The sequence below is a fragment of the Eubalaena glacialis genome, chromosome 15 (genome assembly GCF_028564815.1).
Source record: "Eubalaena glacialis isolate mEubGla1 chromosome 15, mEubGla1.1.hap2.+ XY, whole genome shotgun sequence".
NCBI classification, from domain to species: domain Eukaryota; kingdom Metazoa; phylum Chordata; class Mammalia; order Artiodactyla; family Balaenidae; genus Eubalaena; species Eubalaena glacialis.
Genome location: NC_083730.1, coordinates 17,014,314 through 17,036,630, shown reverse-complemented (window position 1 = coordinate 17,036,630; position 22,317 = coordinate 17,014,314). Strand labels below are relative to the sequence as shown.

At 37.0% G+C, this 22,317-nt stretch overlaps 1 protein-coding gene across 2 annotated transcripts in view; it reads left to right on the top strand.

The window, feature by feature from the left end:
• Positions 1 to 20,785, top strand: part of MALT1 (MALT1 paracaspase) — a 55,351-nt gene extending 34,566 nt beyond the window's left edge. The window contains exons 10-17 of one of the 2 annotated variants that reach the window (XM_061168983.1): positions 1,682 to 1,885; positions 9,965 to 10,142; positions 11,312 to 11,386; positions 11,714 to 11,841; positions 15,981 to 16,130; positions 17,779 to 17,936; positions 19,057 to 19,182; positions 20,237 to 20,785. In XM_061168983.1, coding sequence (XP_061024966.1) covers positions 1,682 to 1,885; positions 9,965 to 10,142; positions 11,312 to 11,386; positions 11,714 to 11,841; positions 15,981 to 16,130; positions 17,779 to 17,936; positions 19,057 to 19,182; positions 20,237 to 20,677 — 1,460 coding nt within the window. In that variant the 3' untranslated portion in view covers positions 20,678 to 20,785. The remainder of the gene's footprint in view (positions 1 to 1,681; positions 1,886 to 9,964; positions 10,143 to 11,311; positions 11,387 to 11,713; positions 11,842 to 15,980; positions 16,131 to 17,778; positions 17,937 to 19,056; positions 19,183 to 20,236) is intronic. The other variant, XM_061168984.1, reaches the window with a different exon arrangement.
• Positions 20,786 to 22,317: the final 1,532 nt, after the last annotated feature.

Below are 22,317 nucleotides of genomic sequence, written 5' to 3'. Positions count from 1 at the left end.
TTTATTAAGTAGTCTTGAAAATTGGCCTTTTCTTTGGAATAGAAGAAGAGATTATCATTTGTACAGGACTTGAAGTGACTTTTATTGAGTTAGAAATGTGGCTTAAGTATCATTTCATTTTTTTCAAAAATGTGTATACTCATAAGAATAGGCAATTAGCAAGAAATCTCTGAAAATGTGAATGTAGAGCAAAGATACCATGACAAGGGGAATTCCCTGGCCGTCCAGCGGTTAGGACTCGATGCTTTCACTGCCGAGGTCCCGGGTTCAATCCCTGGTTGCACAAGCCATGCAGCGAGGCCAAAGAAAAAAAAAAAAAGATACCATGACAGAAGTATTGAGGATTTTCACAAAGTGGGGTATTCTGCCACTTTGAGAGAGTCACATTCTTTTAGTTGGTGCTAGTTTTTCTCCAGACCTTGTTTAACCCTAGACTTACGTGCTCTGTGGAAAGAGAAGAAATTCCACCAAAGAGATTTTTGGTGACATTTAATCATCTTAACGATTTGAAGCATCTGAAATTAGATTACATATTGTAGCCATCAAGTCAGCAATGTGATTATTTGTGCCTGTTTCAATTGCATAGGAGTGGTATCCATATTAATTTATAAATAAGCTACTTAGGAGCACTTTGTGACAAAGGCTGGTCACCAAGTCCTGGCCAGCATCAGGCTGGGACTGCCACGTGCTCCTGTTACACCTTCTCTGCTGCTCTCTGGTGTCTCCATCATGGATTTAGACCGTAACGTGCTGCACACACCCCACTGCCAGCCCTCGAGAAAAACATCATGACAGGTTCCTGTTGTCATGGCACAGTCTCAAGTCTTTAACCTTTAACCCCACCCGCGACTAGCAAAAGTACAATTCTGAAGACCTCTTATGCACTAAGCTATGCTCAGCCTTCCACAACTCTTTTGGACAAGCTATATACCAGATAAAGCCAGCTGGTACTTTTAAAGGCACAGGTGTGGATCTTTTTGCCCCTACAAACAGAACAACTTTTTGTATGAGACCACGTCTTTGAGCAAAGCCTCAGTTCACTAAGGTCACAGATTAAACTGCTAAGATATTCATACAAAAAGTCTTCATGCAGCCCTGAGGTAGCCGCATCTCACCCAAACAGGAAATTTTTTTTAAAGAAGCTAATGGGAGACAGTACATCAACTGAACATTTTAAAATACAGTATTTGTTAAACTCCTGCTTTTCCCTCCTCTTTGGTATTTCCCCTTACCTGCTCTGATGGGAAATCTTCCTGTCCCTCTTTTTGGTATTTCTTTCGTTTCTAGCCTGTTCCATTGTCAGCAAAAGAGAACCTAATTTGATGGGAACCCAATTCCAAACATTCTTTGTTTAAATTTGCTCTAAAAGTCTATATTGAATATTCTTTCCTTCTGTTGTCAATCAGTAAAAGTATTACTTTAATATTAGTTACTATTATGCTTCATATACAGCTAATATCCTTTGCCTGGTTCTCAAAAGCATCAATTAATTTCAGTTGTTTGATTCATCATCCTCTGTATTCCTCAGTAGAGTTTATTGGTCTGCTATGTAAAGTGATCACTCTAAAATGAAATTAAATAATGAAATCTTATTTGTAAAGGATTTTATTAGGTTTTATTTTAATTTTTATATCCTCCTTTAAATTTCTCCCCCTCCCCCCCCCCTTTTTTTTTTAAATAGCAAAGGACAAGGTTGCTCTTTTGATAGGAAATATGAATTACTGGGAGCACCCCAAGCTTAAAGCTCCTTTGGTGGATGTGTATGAATTGACCAACTTGTTAAGACAGCTAGATTTCAAAGTCGTTTCACTGCTGGATCTTACTGAATATGAGATGCGTAATGCCGTGGACGAATTTTTACTGCTTTTAGACAAAGGAGTCTATGGTAAGATATTTATCATCTTTGCTTTTATAATTATCCACTATTTTTCTTGTATAAGTTAGGTTAAGAGTTAAAAAACAGAGAAAGGCATGGTAAACGGATTGTTGAAAAGTTTTATTCTTGTAATAAAAGATGGATTTTGATCTTCATTCCATAGTTCCATATGACTAATTAGCTTGATATCTTTACTTTCATGTGTCAAAACAATGTTGTTCTTATTAGAATTCTTACCTATCTTACGTGATTTTGTTTTATTGACTACGAGAGCTACAGTATAGTAAAGTTCAATGACCAAATAGCAAATTGTATATTCATATATGTAAAATATTACTCTGTGTGTGTGTGTGTGTGTGTGTTTAGAGTACACAATGCTGTAACGGAATGAACATTTCACGTTTGTTTCCTTTTTCTAACTATTGCATAGTATTTTCAGGTCTTTTAGTGGGAACTAAAATAGAATTTAACAAGAAAATGTTGGTGAGTGAGACATATGAAAACAATCAGTAAACTAAAGTTTTATGCAGATACAGTTAAAGATGGACCTTGGGGCTTCCCTGGTGGCGCAGTGGTTGAGAATCTGCCTGCCAATGCAGGGGACACGGGTTCGAGCCCTGGTCTGGGAAGATCCCACATGCCACGGAGCAGCTGGGCCCGTGAGCCACAATTACTGAGCCTGCGCGTCTGGAGCCTGTGCTCCGCAACAAGAGAGGCCGCGATAGTGAGAGGCCCGCGCACCGCGATGAAGAGTGGCCCCCGCTTGCCACAACTAGAGAAAGCCCTCGCACAGAAACGAAGACCCAACACAGCCATAAATAAAATAAATAAATAAATAAATATTTATTAAAAAAAAAAAAAAAAAAAAAAGATGGACCTCCACAAAAATTCTAACAGTAAATTTTTAATGGTTTTTCTCATTCTTTTAAATATGTTAAGAACACTACATATATGTCAGTGATTCTTTAAAGAGAGAATATGCTGTCAGTAGTAAGCAATTTCTTTGGTAATTTCTTTCTTTTAGTGGGCATAACCACAAGCGTGGAACGGCCAAATGTTGTGCTGTGAGCCATGTTTCTCAGAGTTGTTCTCACCACGATGTTGTGTAATAACATTCAACTGCCAGGAAAGTGACATTTCCAGGCCTGTTGTCAGGATGCCACCAATAAACAAAGCGTCGATTTGGCTTCTATATCTTTCCAATTATTTTACTTCAATAATTTCTAAATTTAGCCTTTTTACTTCTAATTAGATTCATATGATGAGGCAAGCTTGGTACAATTGCTAAAGGTTCTCAAAGTAGAATTTTTAATGGAAGAAAAATATTTTTTCAAGATTTAACACATTACTGTATATGGGATGAGGGAAAGTCTTAAAATCATACTAAATAAGTTTTAAATGAGTTTCTTCTTAAGTAATAAGGATTACAGTTGTTAGGCAAGTGAATCAACAAATTAAATCTCTCAGATTTGGGATTTCAACTATTATGCTGACGTTTTAATAACGTAATCTTGTTTATGAGCATATAAAGTGATGAATCTGGGTGAATCCCTTCATTTTTCTTATGAAAATATGGTAGAATATACAATACTAATGTGCCTTTGTGGTAGTTGGTTTATATTTTTAGTCTCTAATAAGGTGGTTGGTTGATTATTTTTATATTACATAATTTAAGTGCATAGATGGCTTAAACAGGAAAAGGCTTCTAAAACTTCCCCAAAAGTAAGGAGGTAGAAGGAAAAAATATTTACCGATTTAGGTTTTGGGATTGGTGAAGTATTTTAAGAGTGAGGGAATTATATGAAGAATTATGTACTTGATTATTTATTCTCATTTCTTATTGACATTATCACCTTGGCTTTAAGTCCTTTGTTTGGCTTTTTAAATCAAAACTTGTAATTGCCCCTGCAAGCTTGAGAACCAGAAATATTTAAAGTTTTGGCAAGAAGAGTTCAGCTTATGCTGAAGCTTTGCCCCAGTATGAAAACCTCAACTTGGAATATGGAATAAATAGGTATATTAAAGCAAAATGGCAGCTTAAGAAAGCCAGAAAAGATGTTTAAATACTACTGATTCATGTCTTAACAGGGTGGCTGCATTATATTTTGAAGTATTGTGAATATCCCAAACATCAGACACATCTACTTTCAATGTAAGTGTGGTAGAGGCCTGAGGGCGTAGGCATTCCCCTGGACTGTGCCCTGTGTCCAGCTGACAGCCCCGGGGGCCCAGGAGTACTTCGGGGGTAGGGGAGGCCGAGGCAGAGTCATAGGAATTTCACATTAGATGTGGGAAACACAGGCATTCAAGTTTATGCCCTTTTGTATTATAGTGCCCTTGGGTTTGTGAGAGAAATAAAAATTAACAGAAAATAAGTAACTCGATTTTTAAACATATATAAACATTAAAAACACAATCTAAGAACAGGAATAACTGACTTAAATACTACATGTCCTTCATGTCCTTGAAGATAAATAAGGATAAATATTTCAGTTGTATAGATAAACTAGGATGGAGAGTAACTACATATTTGGCTTGATATCCACCCTACCTAACACCTTTTTACATTCATCACTTGCTGAAGCTGAGGTGTGCTTTGACAGAAAACAAGATTAAAGGAGTCCCCTAGAGTCTGTCATACAGAGTGAAGTAAGTCAGAAAGAGAAAAACAAATACCGTATGCTAACACATATATCGGGAATCTAAAAAAAAAAACAAAAAGAAAATGGTTCTGACAAACCTAGGGGCAGGACAGGAATAAAGACGCAGACGTAGAGAATGGACTTGAGGATACGGGGAGGGGGAAGGGTAAGCTGGGACGAAGTGAGAGAGTGGCATGGACATATATACACTACCAAATGTAAAATAGATAGCTAGTGGGAAGCAGCCGCATAGCACAGGGAAATCAGCTCAGTGCTTTGTGACCACCTAGAGGGGCGGGATAGGGAAGGTGGGAGGGAGGGAGATGCAAGAGGGAGGGGATATGGGGATATATGTATATGTATAGCTGATTCACTTTGTTATACAGCAGAAACTAACACACCATTGTAAAGCAATTATACTCCAATAAAGATGTTTTAAAAAATAAATAAATAAAATACAATGCTAATGTCAAACCTGAAAAAAAAAAGATTAAAGGAGTCTGGTCAGAATAAGGCCAAAGCCTCATTCACTCTAGAGGAATCATTCACGTCAGTGTAGCTCAGTGGTTAAGCAACGGACCTGAGAGTAACCAACCCCAGGCTCAGCGCTCTGGCTTTTCTGCTTCCTAGCTGTGTGACTATGACCAAGTTATTTCACTTTTCTAAGCCAAAAAGGACTTATAAAATGGATAGACTAAATTAATGAAGTTGTTACAGAATAAGTAAGAGAAAATAATCATCCCTGTGTCTGGCACACTAAAAGCGCTCAAAATACTGTAGCTATTGTTGTCATAATTTCCTGAATTCAGATTTTCCTTCACCGATAGATGGGGGATTTGGACAACATTCCACCTCAGGCCTCAATAGAGAAACCCAGCTTTCATCTGTTATTATGTATTACAGTTCAGTCTAAGGTTTCATTTGAAAAAAAAGAAGGGGTTTTTAAAGTGATAGTGTGGTGAAGTGATGAAAACCAGCACACCAACATTTTATATTTTCTGAGAGTAAAGTTAACTAGAAAGCCAGCAGTAGATTATAAAGAGACAGTATAACATAGCGCAGCAGTTACACTGGCTGGCATCCCACTTCCGAGTCTATCACTTATTAGTCAATGTGAATGTGGGTGAGCTATTAAACCTCCCGGTGTCTCAGCTTTTACATCTGTAAGAGGGGGATTATAACATTGGCTACCTTATTATGGGATATGTGTTGTGAGGATTATGAGATAATAAAAGTAAAGGGCTTTCTTCCAACGGTGCCTGGCGTGTAGTAAGAGCTATGTAGGTCGATGGCGGCAGCGGTGGTGGTCATGGTGGTGCACGTTCTAATCAGAGCCCTGTGCCAGGTGCACTGCAGGCTCAACTCAAGTGGGAAAATCTTCCATTTAAACAATTATTTTCTCTCTAGACAAAAATAAATATCTGTGACAGGCTATATTCTTAGAAATCATATTCCCAAGAAATAAAATTCCCAAAAGATCTAATTTATAAGATTGTATTTTTAACCACATTGAATTCTTTGACATTTTAAAAGAGATCTGTTTTGTCCTTCTATCCTTGAGTAACGAGGGTGGTTAATTAAACGTACAAGTAGTACTAGAGATGGAATTTTTAAAATACAGTGATTTGGTCTAGTTATTTAACATAAAAATGCTTAATCTCCGGTATAACTTCTATGTAGACTTTGATACAAAATTCTTATTACACTTTTCATGAATTATTCTGCAGTGGAGAAAAGGTATTTTGTTGTCAGTGCCTTAATATCCACGATTGCAGAGCTGGGCATACAGCTCTGAAACATTGGACCACACACTTAGCTTTTCCTGGATGATGGAGGCTAAACCATCCCTTGAAGTTGCTTCTTCTCCAAGTCAAGTCTTGCTTGAGTCAGAATGTGTTAAGTGATACAATGGGAGCAATACCCATGCTTTCTGGTTGGCTGTCTCTTAATGATATCAGTTGTAGAAATGGTACCATTTCTACTGAAAGTCAGGCTCTTTCTAGAAAGGTCTCCAGATCTACCTCTGCCCTGAGCAGTTTGCATTGTTAATTTAATGCAGTCAAGAAGTAATTACTGAGTTCCTGTTATGTCCCTAGCCCAGATAAGGAGTATGCTGGGTGTTGAGGGAGATACAGAAAATAAAGAACATGATCTATACTCCAAGAAAATTACGGGACTTCCCTGGTGGTCCAGTGGTTAAGACTCCGAGCTTCCACTGCGGGGGGGGCGTGGGTTTGATCCCTGGTGGGAGAACTGAGATCCCACATGCCGCGTGGCCCGACCAAAAAAAGGAAAGAAAATTATAAGTCCCTTAATATAATGGGAGGGGGAGAAGACTGTAAATGGAATCCAAACACCTATCAGCTACATGATTTTAAACAAATTGTTTAATCTTAAAATTTGATTTCCTCACCTATTAAATAGGTCATTTAAAGATTGTTATATGGGTTTAAATCAGATCATGTATATGAAGGTGCTTTGAAAACCATGAAAATGCTACGCAAATATAAAATTCCTGTTTTTATTACGATCACTTTTATCAGAGAAACTATATCTACGTAGAACCATAAAATGTCAATAAAGCAAATACTGTATATGACTTTAAGTGTCAAGAGTGCTGCTGTAGGATTTCCCAGCAGGGTGAGGCTGAAGTGTGTGAGAAAACTAGAGACCAGGTGATACGTTGCCGAGGGTTCTGAACCTGAGATGAGCCTGGAGCCTTGGTGAAGATTTGGGTAGATGGAAAGGAGATCGTGACCTGAGCAGGGTCATGGAGGTTACAAATAAGCATGTCTTGCTCTGGAAGCAGGAAAGAGAGAGCAGAGTCAGATTTTGAATACCTGACAGAGTATAAATTTTACTCTTTTAAAGTATACAATTCAGTGATTTTTAGTATATGCACAAAGTTGTGCAGTCACCTAATTCCAGAACATTTTCATCACCCCCCAAAAAAACCCCGTATCCATTAGCGGTCACACCTCAATCCTCCATACCCCAAACTCCTGGCAACAACAAATCAACTTTCTGTCTCTGGATTTGTTTATTGAGGACATTTCATATAAATGGAATCGCTCCATGTGCGTCCTTTTGTGTCTGGCTTCTTTCACTTAGCACAGAGTAGTTAAGGTTCTTCTGTGGTAGCGTTACTTTTATGGCTAATGAGTCATCCATTGTGTGGATATAGAACATTTTATTTATCCATTCATCAGCAGATTGGCATTTAGGTGTTTTCCAGTTTTTGGATATTATGAATAGCGCCGCTATGAACATTCGTGTGCATATTCTTGTGTGGACACTTGATTTCAGTTCTCCTGGATATTTCCCTTGGTGTGGAATTAATTGCTGGGTCATATAATTCTGAGTTTTGTTTTTTTGACGAACTGCCTAACTCCAAAGTGCCTGCACTATTGTATATTCCTGCCGGAAATAAACGAGGTTTCCAATTTCTCTACATCCTTGTCAGCATTTGTTACTGCCTTTTTGATTATAGCCATGCTAATAAGTGTGAAATGGTATCTCATTGTTTTGTTTTGCATGGTTAATGACGTTGGGCATCTTTTCATGTGCTTATTTGCCATTTGTATATTGTCTTTGGAGAAATGTTTATTCAAATCCTTTGCCCGTTTTAAAATTGGATTGTCTTTTTATTGTTGAATTGAAGAGGTCTTTATATATTCTGGATACAAAGTGTCCTTATAGATATAGGATTCGTCCTTACAAATATATATGTCCTTATAGACAGATAAGTATTTTCTCCCATTCTGTGGGTTGTCTTTTCACTTACTTTATCTTCACGGCTTAGTGAATTAAACCCACTCCCTTTGTCGTGATTTTCAAAATGCTATCTGTGCACTCTTACTTTCATTACCAGCGATCATTTAATTCCTTGCCAGGCTAGTCTCCTTTCCATTAGCTGTCATTCCAGGCCCAAGCTTTGTTTCTGTGCGTTCTGCCTGTAACGCACGTGGCTTTCTCTCTGCCTTTCCAGATCGTACCCTTTCTCTCAAGACCGTCCGTTATTGCTTCACCTTACACTGATATTCCTCTCTGCACTTTATTCATTTCATACAGGGTTGCCCTCCTCACATGATATATGGTATTTAATGAGATGCCGACTTTTCTTTAACTAATAACATGAGCATGCCTGAATGAATTGCAAGACCCTCAGGGCCAGGAACTGTCTTCATTTCTTTTTCATTGTCCTCACTGCCTACATGATAATAATCAGGGCTCACTTGAGGTAGAATAAACCCACACTGAATATATGGGTGTGCCCATTTTGTCCTTTTTTACCCAAAGTGATACATATGAAAGACCCGTTTTTCTCATTTAAATAGGAGTTCAACAAAAGTAGGCAACCTGGATCCTGCCCTCTAGGGCCAAAGGAGGCAAGTTTTCGTGGCCGTTTAAAGCCACATTCTTGCTAGGGGTTAGGGCTGCAACTACAAAGAGTTAGGGAACAAAAAAAAAAAGCTATCTAAATGCCTTTTACTGTTCACTAAGGAAGCACATACTGATATTTTTGTTGTTGCTGTTTTGGTTTGGTTTTGTTTTTACAACCAAAACAAACTTCTCTTCAAGAAGATGTTTAGAGTTGTTTGGTACAGTTTTTATCGTATCATTTCTCAGTAAAAAGAAAATGACTCATCTTTTTTTTTTTGGGGGGGTGGTTGGGGGGTGCCTCACTGCGCAGCTTGCGGGATCTTATTTCCCCGATCTGAAGCCACGCCCCCTGCAGTGGAAGCGCAGTCTTAACCACTGGACCACCAGGGAAGTCCCATGACTCATCTATTGAACACTAAAACTAACCCAAATTTTAGATCATTAATTCAACAGACCATAGGTGGAACATTAATGATATTTATATCTCATAATGAAAATAAATAACAATCCATAAAATGAGCTTTCTCTGCTTAGAAAAAGCTACATTTGTATTTTTATAACTCTTACTAATATTGTAAGGAAATGCTATGGAATTTCATATACTTGACACTGTAGTGGCTGTTCATCTGAGTTGTGTTTATTCCTTCATCCATTAAATACTATACTCCTGCTGTGTGCCAGGAATGCACAGATAAATGTAAGACTGCCCTGCCCTGAAGAAGTTTCTGGTTTCACAGAGGAGACAGATGAGTCAGCAAAGAAGTCCTTAGCCTTTTTTTGTATTTTAACATCATGAGATAAAACTGCATTCCATATGATACCATTGATTACAAATGTATTACCTTTATGAATTAAAATACACTTCTGGATAGCATCTTGATGTTGGTTGAAAATTCAGTACTTAAATGAAGACTGTTGTCAAAATAATTTAATACAAATTCAGTTAACACTGAGTTGTGTTTATAGTTGCACATCTCTTAAATAAGCATGCATTAACGTCTTTTTTTTTCTTAAAGAGCGCTACATGTTCAGAGTGCAATTTCTCTTTTTTCTTGCTTTTCAGGACTATTATATTATGCAGGACACGGTTATGAAAACTTCGGGAACAGCTTTATGGTCCCTGTTGATGCACCAAATCCATATAGGTCGGAAAATTGCCTGTGTGTACAAAATATACTAAAATTGATGCAAGAAAAAGAAACCGGACTCAATGTGTTCCTGTTGGACATGTGCAGGAAAAGGTAAACTGTCCATTCTTTATATACTGAAGCTTGTTGGTCAGTTAAATATCAACCTTGACAAGTTAAATCTAAAGGCAAACCTGTGCATGGTAGGAATCACTTAAGTTTGTGAATTTTAGGTTATAGACTGAAACTGATGAAGAAGAAAACTAGAGGAAAATATATTTTCTGTGTGTGTCTTACTTTTTCCTGTCTGCTCTAGAACAAAAGTGAAGAACAAAAGGGCATGGGTATTTTCTCCTAATAGAAAATATACAGGGACTTCCCTGGTGGCACAGAGGTTAAGAATCCGCCTGCCAATGCAGGGGACACGGGTTCGACCCCTGGTCCGGGAAGATCCCACATGCCACGGAGCAACTAAGCCCGTGCACCATAACTACTGAGCCTGCGCTCTAGAGCCTGCGAGCCACAACTACTGAGCCTGTGTGCCATAACTACTGAAGCTCGCGCGCCTAGAGCCCATGCTCCGCAACAAGAGAAGCCACCGCAATGAGAAGCCCGCGCACCACAATGAAGAGTAGCTCCCGCTCGCCACCAACTAGAGAAAGCCCGAGTGCAGCAACGAAGACCCAACGCAGCCAAAAATAAATAATATAAATTAAAATTAAAATTAAAAAAAAAAGAAAGAAAACATACAGCTCTTCAGCCTGCCTTTAGAACGTTTCTAACAATCCCTGCAGCTGTTCCTCCAGGAATTAGCAGAGACACCATGCATGGAGTGAGGACCTCTAGTTAGTCGTGGTATTGCAGACAGAGAAAGTTTAACTGAAGCAGATGTTTGAAGATTTGGATCCCATTTGTCTGCCATTGTGTTACTAAGGAGTGGAGCCAATGATGATTCTACTCAGATTTCGGGTTTTGCTTGCTCAGCTTCTACCAATCAAAATCTAATGCCCGAATTCAAATGTAACTCCAATTTTAAAGCTAACAAGAAAAAAGGTGTGAGGCTTTGCCGTCTCAATAGTTTAGGAGCCCTGGATTACTTTCGGTAAATATGTAGCTAATAAGATAAAGGAATTTGAACTTATAATTTTAAGTTATGTGTAATAGGATAGTATCATGTTTATTATTTATGTTCTTTTAAGAATGCTGTTTTAACTTTTCATATTTATATCTGTCCTCCTCTCCTACCTTTTTTTTTTTTTTTTCCTCTCCTACCTTTTAAATAGAAATGACTACGATGATACCATCCCAATCTTGGATGCACTAAAAGTCACTGCCAATATTGTGTTTGGATATGCCACGTAAGAAACTTTTATGTTTATGTTGAGGATTCCTTCATTCTTTGATGACTTCTTTTTGATTGTAGACTAGAAGCCTAGAAATATCCATAGCCATCTAGGCATAAATTTGCCTCAATATTCTTGATAGAAATTTTTAAATAATTGACTTCAGCACTTCATAGCTTGGCATCTTCTTTTTACTAAGCACCAAAGCATTTAGTTCTTGCTTAAAGATTAACTCTTTAATTGGGATGCCATGTGAGAGGCAGGGGAGTGCATGAGGCTCATCAGTTTTTGCAGAAGCCTCATGCGGCAAGTGTTTGCTTTTTTAAAAATGTCTTTTTTCAGGTGTCAAGGAGCAGAAGCCTTTGAAATACAGCATTCTGGGTTGGCAAATGGAATCTTCATGAAATTTTTAAAAGATAGATTATTAGAAGAAAAGAAAATAACTGTGTTACTGGATGAAGTTGCAGAAGGTAAAATAAAAACTAAAGAGAAAGCTACTCAGGGTTCTCTGTTGGGTCATTATTTTATTCCTATTGTTACTGTGCAGATTTGGAATTAGTATTTATCTTATAAGACAATTTTTTTTATATAATGTTCACAATATAATGTTTTTTATATAATGTTCACAGCTACATGCATCTGTGCAGTATTATTTGAACTACAAGTCTGACCCCAGACATGGTTGTGAAATAAATGAAGTTTAATCCTCAGAGCTCTTTACCTTGTTTCTATGCTTAGTGCCTGATGCTGCCCAGTCTGCTTATTTGCAAAAAAAAAAAAAAAAAAAAAAAAATTGTCTAATGAGCATCCTCTTTCAGGATCAGACAGATAAACTTTACAGAAATGCTGAGACCCTATGGGGAAAAGCTGGGTTCTTTTTTTTTTTTTCCTTGATGAACTTAGTAGTTTTAAAATTCTGCTTTAAGGACAGGATCCTAGAGGTCTAACACCATGTCTTCCATTCCCTTCTGTTGCTTCCTTCCCTGCCTGGCATAATGCTGTGCTCGTGTCAGGTGCTGAATAAGCACATGTGACAGCCGTAGATTGACATGTGTTTTCTGAAATGCCATTTTACAAGTCATATCAAAAAGAAGGCAGTTCTTTTGCAAACTGGCTCACTACCAAATGGAGTTTCATGGATGTTCCAAAGATGGCAGCTTGAGTGTATGGTATCTGAGTGTTTCACGACCTGCTGTTAGTCACATTTGTTTATTTTCATGTTTTTGTCGGTGTAGATCCCTTAGCTGGATCACTTAACTACTTTCCCCTTTAATGTAGACAGTCAGAGCTTTGGCCCTCCTTCTTCAACCAAAGAAGTTCTGCTTTTATCTGTTTTACATATTATGTGGGCTTCTATTTAAGTTCTCATTTGAAGACAAAGTTCTGGCGCTTAAAAAAAAAAAAATTAAAGCCTTTGGAGTATGTCAGTTATTTTCAAAGTGAGATCTGTGAAGGTGCTTCAGAGACTCTAAAATGTTTTATTCTAATTTTAGTCTTTAAGATATATTAACTATCTTAAAACTTAGTAAAAAGCACCAGTTCACCCACATATGATGTATACTTTGTTGTTATGGCAATGAATGGCATCCCAGTATGTGCTATGAGTTTATATTTGAACTTCTGGATTATATTTTTATTTTATTATATATTTGAACTTTGGATCTTCTGGATAACTTAAAAATATTCAGAAAAAAAGTAAGTATTCAAAGATCATAGACCAAATAGCTAAGGCAGAAAAACTACCTTTCCAGTTTCAATTGTGTACCAGTGAAATAAAATATGAAATAAGCTGATTGCTGTTACAAGGCTCTAGTTGTCAATCTGTGACCCCAGATTTTGATTTTTGTACTCCAGACAGCATTATTGTTAAGTTGCTTGAAATTGCAAAATAAATTCTTTCCTATCTAGTTTTGGCAGTATGGCATTTAAGGGACCCAAAAACCATCTTACTATATAAAACTCCAAGACCTGCTAGAAAAAATTATTTAATTAGTATTTAAGTTTTAATGATGTAAGTCCCTTAGAACATACTTCTGACAGTTTTTATTGTGAAATTAGTTGTTCAACATGGATCTCAGACCTTGACAGTAATCTACATCCAACTATATGTTCCCTCTCTCTCTTTCCTTGCCCCCCCTTACATGGTAACCATCATTCTAAATCTTGTTTATCATTCCCTTGATTTGCTTCTTACATAGTTTTAATTGAGTTTATATTATGTCTGCAAGAAGTATGTATATTTTAATTTTAGTTGTTTTTAACTTTATCAAAAGATATTATGCTGTGTATTTGGGACTTGAAGTTTTTCAATTAATGTTATATTGCTAAGAGTAATCCATATTGTTGCATGATTGTGGTTCATTCATTTTGACTATTATAATAGTCTACTGTGCAAACATACTAGTTTTTTCAGCTGCTCTCCTGTTGAGCATTTGAGTTACATCCCAGTTTTTGCTATCGTGAACAGTACCGTTGTAACAATCTCTTATATGTCTCCTGGAGTATGTATGCAAGAGTTTCTTTGGGGTATAAATCTAGTATTTGGAATTACTGGATCGTGGGGTATGTCAGTATTCAATTTTAAGAAATAATGCCAAACTGTTTTGCAAAGTGGTTGCACCAATCTACACTTACCCTCTTCCCCATAATGTACAAGAGGTAGCGTAAATCCGCACTCTCTTCATCACTTCATATGTCAGACTTTTATTTTTGCCAATCAGATGTGTTAAATACTATCTCATTGTGGCTTTGATTTGGGTTTCCCTGATTGTTAGTGATATTGAACATGTTTTTAATGGCAATATGTATGTCCTCTTATGTGAAAATCTGCTCGTGTCCTTGGTCCATTTTTCTATTGTGGTGTTTTTGCTTTTCTTACTGATTTAGAGGAATTCTGATATGTTCTTGATGTCTCACTAGCTAGGACCTCTGAGACATTCTTGAATAAAAGTAGTAGTGGTAGACATTCTTGCCTCATTTCTGATTTTAAAGGGAATGCTTCTAATATTTTCACATTTAGAATCAATGAATTTAAATCCAACGTGATAATCTTTTTCCTTCAACTAGAAAATTTAGTTCAACTACATTTACCGTAGGCTTTTCGTATCTGTTTTAACCATTTAATTTTTTATTTGGCTCATTCTTCCTTTTTCATCTTTTAAAAAATTGATTTCTATATCTTCTCTCCTACAATATAATTTTATATATGCTCACGACCCTTAGGCTCCCCACCAACCCACAATATGTTGATATAACTTAGTTCTCAGTTGTTTGATATATTCCTCCCTCCCATTCTCTGTGTGTGTGTGTGTGTTTATATAATAATCATATATATAAAATCACACTCTGTCTTTCTCCCTCTGACCTTACTATTGGTGAAAGACAAACATTTGGAATCTCTTTGTGAGCAAAAGGGATAAAGTCTTAGAGTTTTATGTCTGTTTTTCCCAGGTAAGTAACTACTTTCCCAAGACAGATATTAATTTATTTTTATTAATATATACAGAAATGGGATAAATTTATTGTAATGTATTCTTACAAAAGAATATCTGGTTTTATAAATTTAAATTGAGATTTGTTAATATTCATAAGTCTCTAAATCATGTTGAATGAAAATAGTATTATAAAAATATGTGTATAACATTTTTGTTAAGTACAAAATCTAAAACGTGGGCACATACTATTTACCAATATCTACATGAGTGAAAATTAAAATATGCATAAGAATATATACAGAGTACTTTGGTTACTTTGAGTTGGGGGAGGACCGTGATGGTGCTTTAACATATTGGTAGTTTTAACACATTATTTCCTTTTTTAAAAATAAATCTTAGGAAAAGACAGCATGATATTTTAACTTGCTCATAGCTGTGTCATCATTTGTTTATTATGAGAATGTATTTGTTTATCATGTTGAGAATGTATTTCTCAACAGAGTATAGACATAAAATTATGACTGCCCATACAGTAAAGAAATATACTTTCAGCTCTTTGTAAATGTCAAGGCTTAAAATATTGGGGACTCATTAATAGAATTATAGAAGATAAAAGCTAGAAAAAGGCCTTTAGAAGTGAGCTGGTCCAGTATTTTTTTTTTAATTTATTTATTTTATTTATTTTTATTTTTGGCTGTGTTGGGTCTTCGTTGCTGCACGCAGGCTTTCTCTAGTTGCGGCGAGCAGGGGCTACTCTTTGTTGCGGTGCGCGGGCTTCTCATCGCGGTGGCTTCTCTTGTTGTGGAGCACGAGCTCTAGGCATGCGGGCTTCAGTAGTTGCAGCACGCAGACTCAGTAGTTGTGGCGCACGGGCTTAGTTGCTCCGCAGCATGTGGGATCTTCCCGGACCAGGGCTCGAACCCGTGTCCCCTGCATTGGCAGGCGGATTCCTAACCACTGTGCCACCAGGGAAGCCCCCTGGTCCAGTATTTTTACCTGTTTGCTCACTGCTATATCCCTAGCACCTGGAACCATGCCTGGCACATAGTAGGTGCTTGGTAAATATCTGTTGAGTGAATAAGTCATATTGAGGATATAGCGTGATTTGTAGGAGAGTTCTTGGTCTAAATGAAAGAATGTGGTCTTAAAACTAATATTCACTTCTTATCTTTTAGATATGGGTAAATGTCACCTTACCAAAGGCAAACAGGCTCTAGAGATTCGAAGTAGCTTATCTGAAAAGAGAGCACTTACTGACCCAATACAGGGAACAGCACATTCTGCAGAATCTCTGGTGCGGAATCTCCAATGGGCCAAGGCACATGGTACAGTAAAGTCTATTTTCTATGAGCTATTTCTATAATATGTTTCTATAAAATCATAAAGTGTTTTACCTTCTGAATATACAGCTTTCCTCCGAATTTTGCAGGGAAAATATTTTAGCCTAGTGAGTAAACCCAAGACTAAGCAAAGGTTTCAGTTATAGATATTACATTGATTTATTTGATGTTGGAAATATTAAATTAACCCATTATTTTCACCTTTGGTAAAATTAAAATGATCATTCTTAAATTCTGTCTTTAAAACTATTTTCAATTTGTCTAATATACAATCCCTTAGATTCTCCTATATTGTGAGATGTTAAAGTGTGCCATTTCAAAAATCAGACAGGCCCCTACTTGATAAACATGTTATCTGTAAAATGGGGACAAGAAGTAGTGCTTACTTGATAGGGTGGTTGATATTGAATGAAATCACATGTAAAGACACAAACATGATGGTCAGCAAATACTGAATGCTTATAAATATTACTGAGCATAACTGAACATTGTCTCCTTGACATTTGAATCCATGGGTTGGTGAGCAAGAGAAAGAAGGTGAGGCAGAAATCATCTGCAACTTAATCACCTCTGGTAATTCTATGTGATTTAGTGAAAAAATAAGTTTAAATTATTGGCTGAAATAATGGTTGGTTGAATCTTCTATGAATCCCAAATATCTATGCTGTGGATACATTATTAAGTGATAACTGAAAATTAATTGTATTTGTTGAACTCCTATATAATGTCTTTCTTTTCGTAACAGTTTGTTCTCTAAGATATATTTTTGGTAAATTAACACATTGAAGCACATTAAAATGCAAAATGCCATAAATATATTGTCTTGGCATTCCAGATAATTGGATAAGTAGTTAAAATTCTTTTTCTTTAAAAAAGCTCTAAAACAACAACAAAAATCACAGTTAAGAGCAACCGTAAACAAAACCTTCCATAAAATGAAATTAAAAGGTCAGATAGGGACTTCCTTGGTGGCGCAGTGGTTAAGAATCCGCCTGCCAATGCAGGGGACACAGATTCGAGCCCTGGTCCGGGAAGATCCCACATGCTACGGAGCAGCTAAGCCCGTGCGCCACAACTACTGAGGCCCACACGCCTAGAGCCTGTGCTCCTCCGCAACAAGAGAAGCCACCGCAATTAGAAGCCCGCGCACCGCAATGAAGAGTAGCCCCACTCGCCGCAACTAGAGAAAGCCCGTGCGCAGCAACGAAGACCCATCGCAGCCAAAAATAAATAAGTAAATTCATAAAAAAGAAAAGCAGAATTGTTAAAGGTGAAGCATAATGTCACTGAGTAGTTTATTTTAAACTATTTTCAGGAAGAATAAGGAAACAGTGAAAATATATCTACAGTTGTATGTATACTTTTGATTACCACTATAAAAATTATGTATGCAGAGGGACAAGAGCTGTAAGAAAATAGAAAACAAAAGATACTTGCTTGACCAGTAGAATATTGCACTCTTTTTTTTTTTAAGTGTGTGTGTGCGCGTGTCTTTAAACAATGTTAGTTATATAACATTTTTAAGCAGCAGAAATAGCTCTAATTGTATTTTGCCTCAAAGAATATTTGTTTGCCACTTAACATCAGAAAACTTACGAAGCATTCTTTAAATATTTATAAATTGTTTTTTCAGAACTTCCAGAAAGTATGTGTCTTAAATTTCAATGTGGTGTTCAGATTCAATTAGGATTTGCAGCTGAGTTTTCCAACGTCATGATAATCTATACCAGTATAGTCCACAAACCACCTGATATATTAATGTGCGATGCCTATGTTACCGATTTTCCACTTGTAAGTCTTTTTCTTCTATTTAAAATATAATGATATATCCTCACTTACTAACAACTAAGTTTTTGAAAACTTAAAAGTTGATAAATGTAAAGGAAATGTATACATATTTATTACACTTATAAAAATATCTGCATTTCAGTAATGATTGTCATAATATTTAAAAACTGATTGCCAAAATACCTTAAATATGTTAAGTTTGGAAATGTCTGAAGTTCACCCAGGAAAGAAGGCTTTAATTTCCCTTACCCTAAATAGGATATCAAATATGAAGGAATAAAATGTGCTATACGTATGTCCAGAATAACTTCCTTTTAAAAACGTTTCCAAAAAAGTTACTACAACAGTGTAAGTCGTATTTGTCAAGCTATAGTAGTATATTGGAAGAATAGAAACCTAGTTCTTTCCAAAACATTTATTTCGTATTGGCCTAAGGAAGCCACTGAACAATATCCCTCTTTCCTACATAGTTGTAGTAAATTGAGACGTAAGCACGCAGTAAGGCAAACAATCCAAAACATCTCCTTTGCTTCTGATAAAGCCTTCATGGAGGACATTTGCTCAGTGTGACCCCCAGAATTAGACAGGTCTGTGCACCAGTCCCGGGAGCTCTGGACCAGGATTGGCCCCCGGGCACTGGGCAGGCGGAGCCTGAGGGCTGCTCTCTATAGAGTCACAGAGTAGATCTCCTGCTCTCGACAGCCGTTGCCTCTAAAAGAAAAAAGGGAAAAGCTGCCTTTGGCATGTCTACTTATTCCTGTTAAACATACAAATCACATAAATCCCCCTGCACCTTCCCAAAAGTGATGAATAAGGAAGGAGAGAATCCAGGAATCAAACACTAATGGGGCTCAAACTTAAAAGGAAACTTGAGGACACTTAGAAGTGTTTGTAGGAATAGTTTGAAAGTAACTGTCCTTTCAGAGCTAACTCCTTAAGTGTATGGGTGAGGAATTTAGAATTTACTCTAGAATGTTATTTTCATTGTATCTCTAGCCCTGGGTAAGGGATTACCTACTCTGACCACAGTTCATCAGAGAGCAGTACCTGTTAAGATGTTTTATGGTCAAATGATGTTGTGACTTCCATTGATTTCATTAATAACGTTTGCTGATTTTCACAGGACCTAGATATTGATCCAAAAGATGCAAATAAAGGGACGCCCGAAGAAACTGGCAGCTATTTAGTATCAAAGGATCTTCCCAAGCATTGCCTCTATACTAGACTCAGCTCACTGCAAAAATTAAAGGTTATTACTTTTCCTGTCTATAACTACTAAGGGAAAACTTTATGAAAGTGAAAATGCATTTTTGCCTGTGAACCTTGAATTGGTCCATAGATGTGCTGCTGCTTTGCGTATTAAGTTGAAGTAGAGCGAACGGCCGGCTGTGCAGCAAGTCTCAGTGACCTTTTGCATGTTGTATTCTGTCCCTGATAATGGCCTGAGGATTTGTGTGTGAGAATGCAAGTAATTACCCTCCATGGTGTTAAAAAGTTAGAGACAAAAAGCATAGTCTACTTGTAAATATCTTAACTGAAAATGCTAAGCATTTCCTATTTCTGACTTTCTACAAAATGTAACAAATTAGAATTGGAATTTATTTTGATCTTTTTTCATTTCTCGTTGACCTTAAATCAGAAACTACATGGTACCTGGTCTATAGGATTGAGCTTTCTAATAGAACCAAATTCTTGCCAAACTGAGTTTTTATTTATAGCCAAAACTTGGGGAATGAAGTGAGCCCTATTGACAGTCATGCGAGGACAGTCATAAACCTGCTGTCGCCCCGTTCATGGCTAATCTACTTACACCCTCCTTGTATCTTTGAACTTCTGTCCGTTATCTGATTCAATTATACTTCTCCACCTATGATTGTGATTATTCCATAGTATTTTTAAAACAGCTAAACAAAATTTTGACCTAGATGTAAAGCCAGTTATTGTTTCATTAAAAGATCATTCCCCATCTCCAGTAATAGGGAAAGATAGTTTCCCAAGCCCCACTGCTTGGAAAATACCTTTTCCCTGTTCATCAGGAATACAATACCAGATCTCTATGATTTTGACTATACTAATTCAAAATATTGAATGAGGGAAAAGGAAGCTAATTCTAGCCGGCCTTTCTTAGTATAGGGAAGGTGTGAAGGATACCTTGAGGGTCTGGAACCTGGGAAACAGGAGTGAGACTGGGTTTTTGTTGTTGTTGTTTGGTTTTGTCTGTATGTGTGTGTGTGAATGATAGTCTAAGATTGATATACTTTCAGGGTTGATGAAGATGACAGACCTTTTCTTTTCCTTTTCAGGAACATCTAGTCTTCACAGTGTGTTTATCATATCAGTACTCAGGATTGGAAGATACCGTAGAGGAAAAGCAGGAAGTGAATGTCGGAAAACCTCTCATTGCTAAACTAGACATTCACCGAGGCTCCGGACGGAAGACTTGCTTCCAAACTTGTGTTATGTGTAACAGCCCTTACCAAAGCTCAACAGCCGTGTCCGTGGGAGCTGGCCATTATCGTTCATCTCAAGACTCATTCTGTGGTGTTTACCATTCACATCTTAGTAACTCAAGTAATGTGATGCCGTCGGATAGTTGTCGTTGCAGCCGGACTGCAGATGCATTTATTTCAAGTCATCATACCCACCATTATTCATGTCAGTTTGGCAGAAGCAATGTGCCAGTAGAGACAACTGATGAAATACCATTCAGTTTTTCTGATGGGCTCAGAATTTCTGAAAAGTGACCTTTTTGTTTTTGAAAGTTATCATAATTAATAGATGTCTCATCCAACAGTACTTAACATAAAGTGAGGTATTGGGGAAAAGGAAATATATATACATGTGGAAAGAAAAAATTAGTAACAGCTGTTTCACGGCAAACTCAGGACTTTGAGATGTTGGAATTATATTATTTAACTACGGACTTCCTCTTTTAAGATTCTGTGAATTGGTTGATTTGTTCTGTAAGTATGAAGTACGGATGTGTATATGTTTATGTGTATATAACAAAAATGTTTTCATTTTGACCACTCTGAAGTAAGAACAGTGGGAATGGCATTACTGTAGAATAAGTCATTGTATTTTTAGAGCCAGAAAATGTACCTTGGTGATCATCAGGCTTAACTTAATTTTATCAGTGGGAGAAACAGATTGAGGCATCTTGTTTAAGTTAGAGCTGAGACCTCCAGGCTTCTATTCCAGTGTTTATTCCACTACACACTGCCGCCTTCCTGACAGGTTCTGAGACAAGTAGTATTTTTGTAGATAGATTTAAGGATATATAAATATGGATATCTGTATATAATCTAGAAATGTATGAACTTTAGTTTGTGATTATAGGACTTTGCTGCAAATGCCAGTTAAGAGGTTTGTATATAACTCTTATGTACAACAGGCTGAAATTTCTTAAGGTCATGAAAGTACGTGAGAAGTGACAAGATGTTTGTCTATGTTAAAGCCCTAGACAGCAGGATAATTTTGCTACTGGATGACCTTGGTAGCTGTTTACCTGAATCTTACAAATATTGGACATGTCTTCCTTAATAAGGTGTATTTTCTCATTTTACTGGCCTTAGGAGACAGTCACCTTTGGTTCTACCTAAAAGCAAGGTTAAAAAGCAGCTGGCAATAAAAAGGTTGAATTAGTAATTTTAAAACATCCCACAAAGAAAATCCCAGGCCCAGATGTCTTCACTGCTGTATTCTACCAGACATTTTTTAAAGAAGTAGCACCAATCCTTTGCAAACTTTTTCCAAAAATAGGAGAACACTTCCCAACTCAATCTTTTGAGGCCAGTATTACCCTAATACAAAACCAAAGACATTGCAAGAAAACTACAGAGCAACATCGATTATGACTATAGACACAAAAAATCATCAACAAAATACTAGCAAAATATAAAAAGGGTCATACACCATGACCAAGTGAAATTTATCCCAGGAATGCAAGGTTGGTTTAACATCCAAAATTAAACATAATGTGTAAATTATCTCATTATTCACAATAGTTATATTCTATAATGTCACTATGAATACTGAATTAGCGAATACAGAGCCATTGCTCCTAGGGGAAATGTGTGTGTTTTACACATATACATATCTCAAATAGACTGTAACCTTAAATCCTAAAAACAATTTATCCTGGTAGAGTCTATTTATTTTATAAGAGACAAAATGAGGTTCAGAAGTATTAAGTGACTTGCCTGAGGCCACCCAACTAATGGGCCAGACTTGGGATTCAGACCCATCCAACTGGCCCCAGAGCCAGAGCTTCTTGCACTATACTGCCTTTCCCCATGCCTTCTCCATCCTCTGGTCATCTCTGCAGGAGAGCTGAAACAAGAAGGCAAAGCATTGCCTTGTTTGACCTCAGCTGAGAACATGC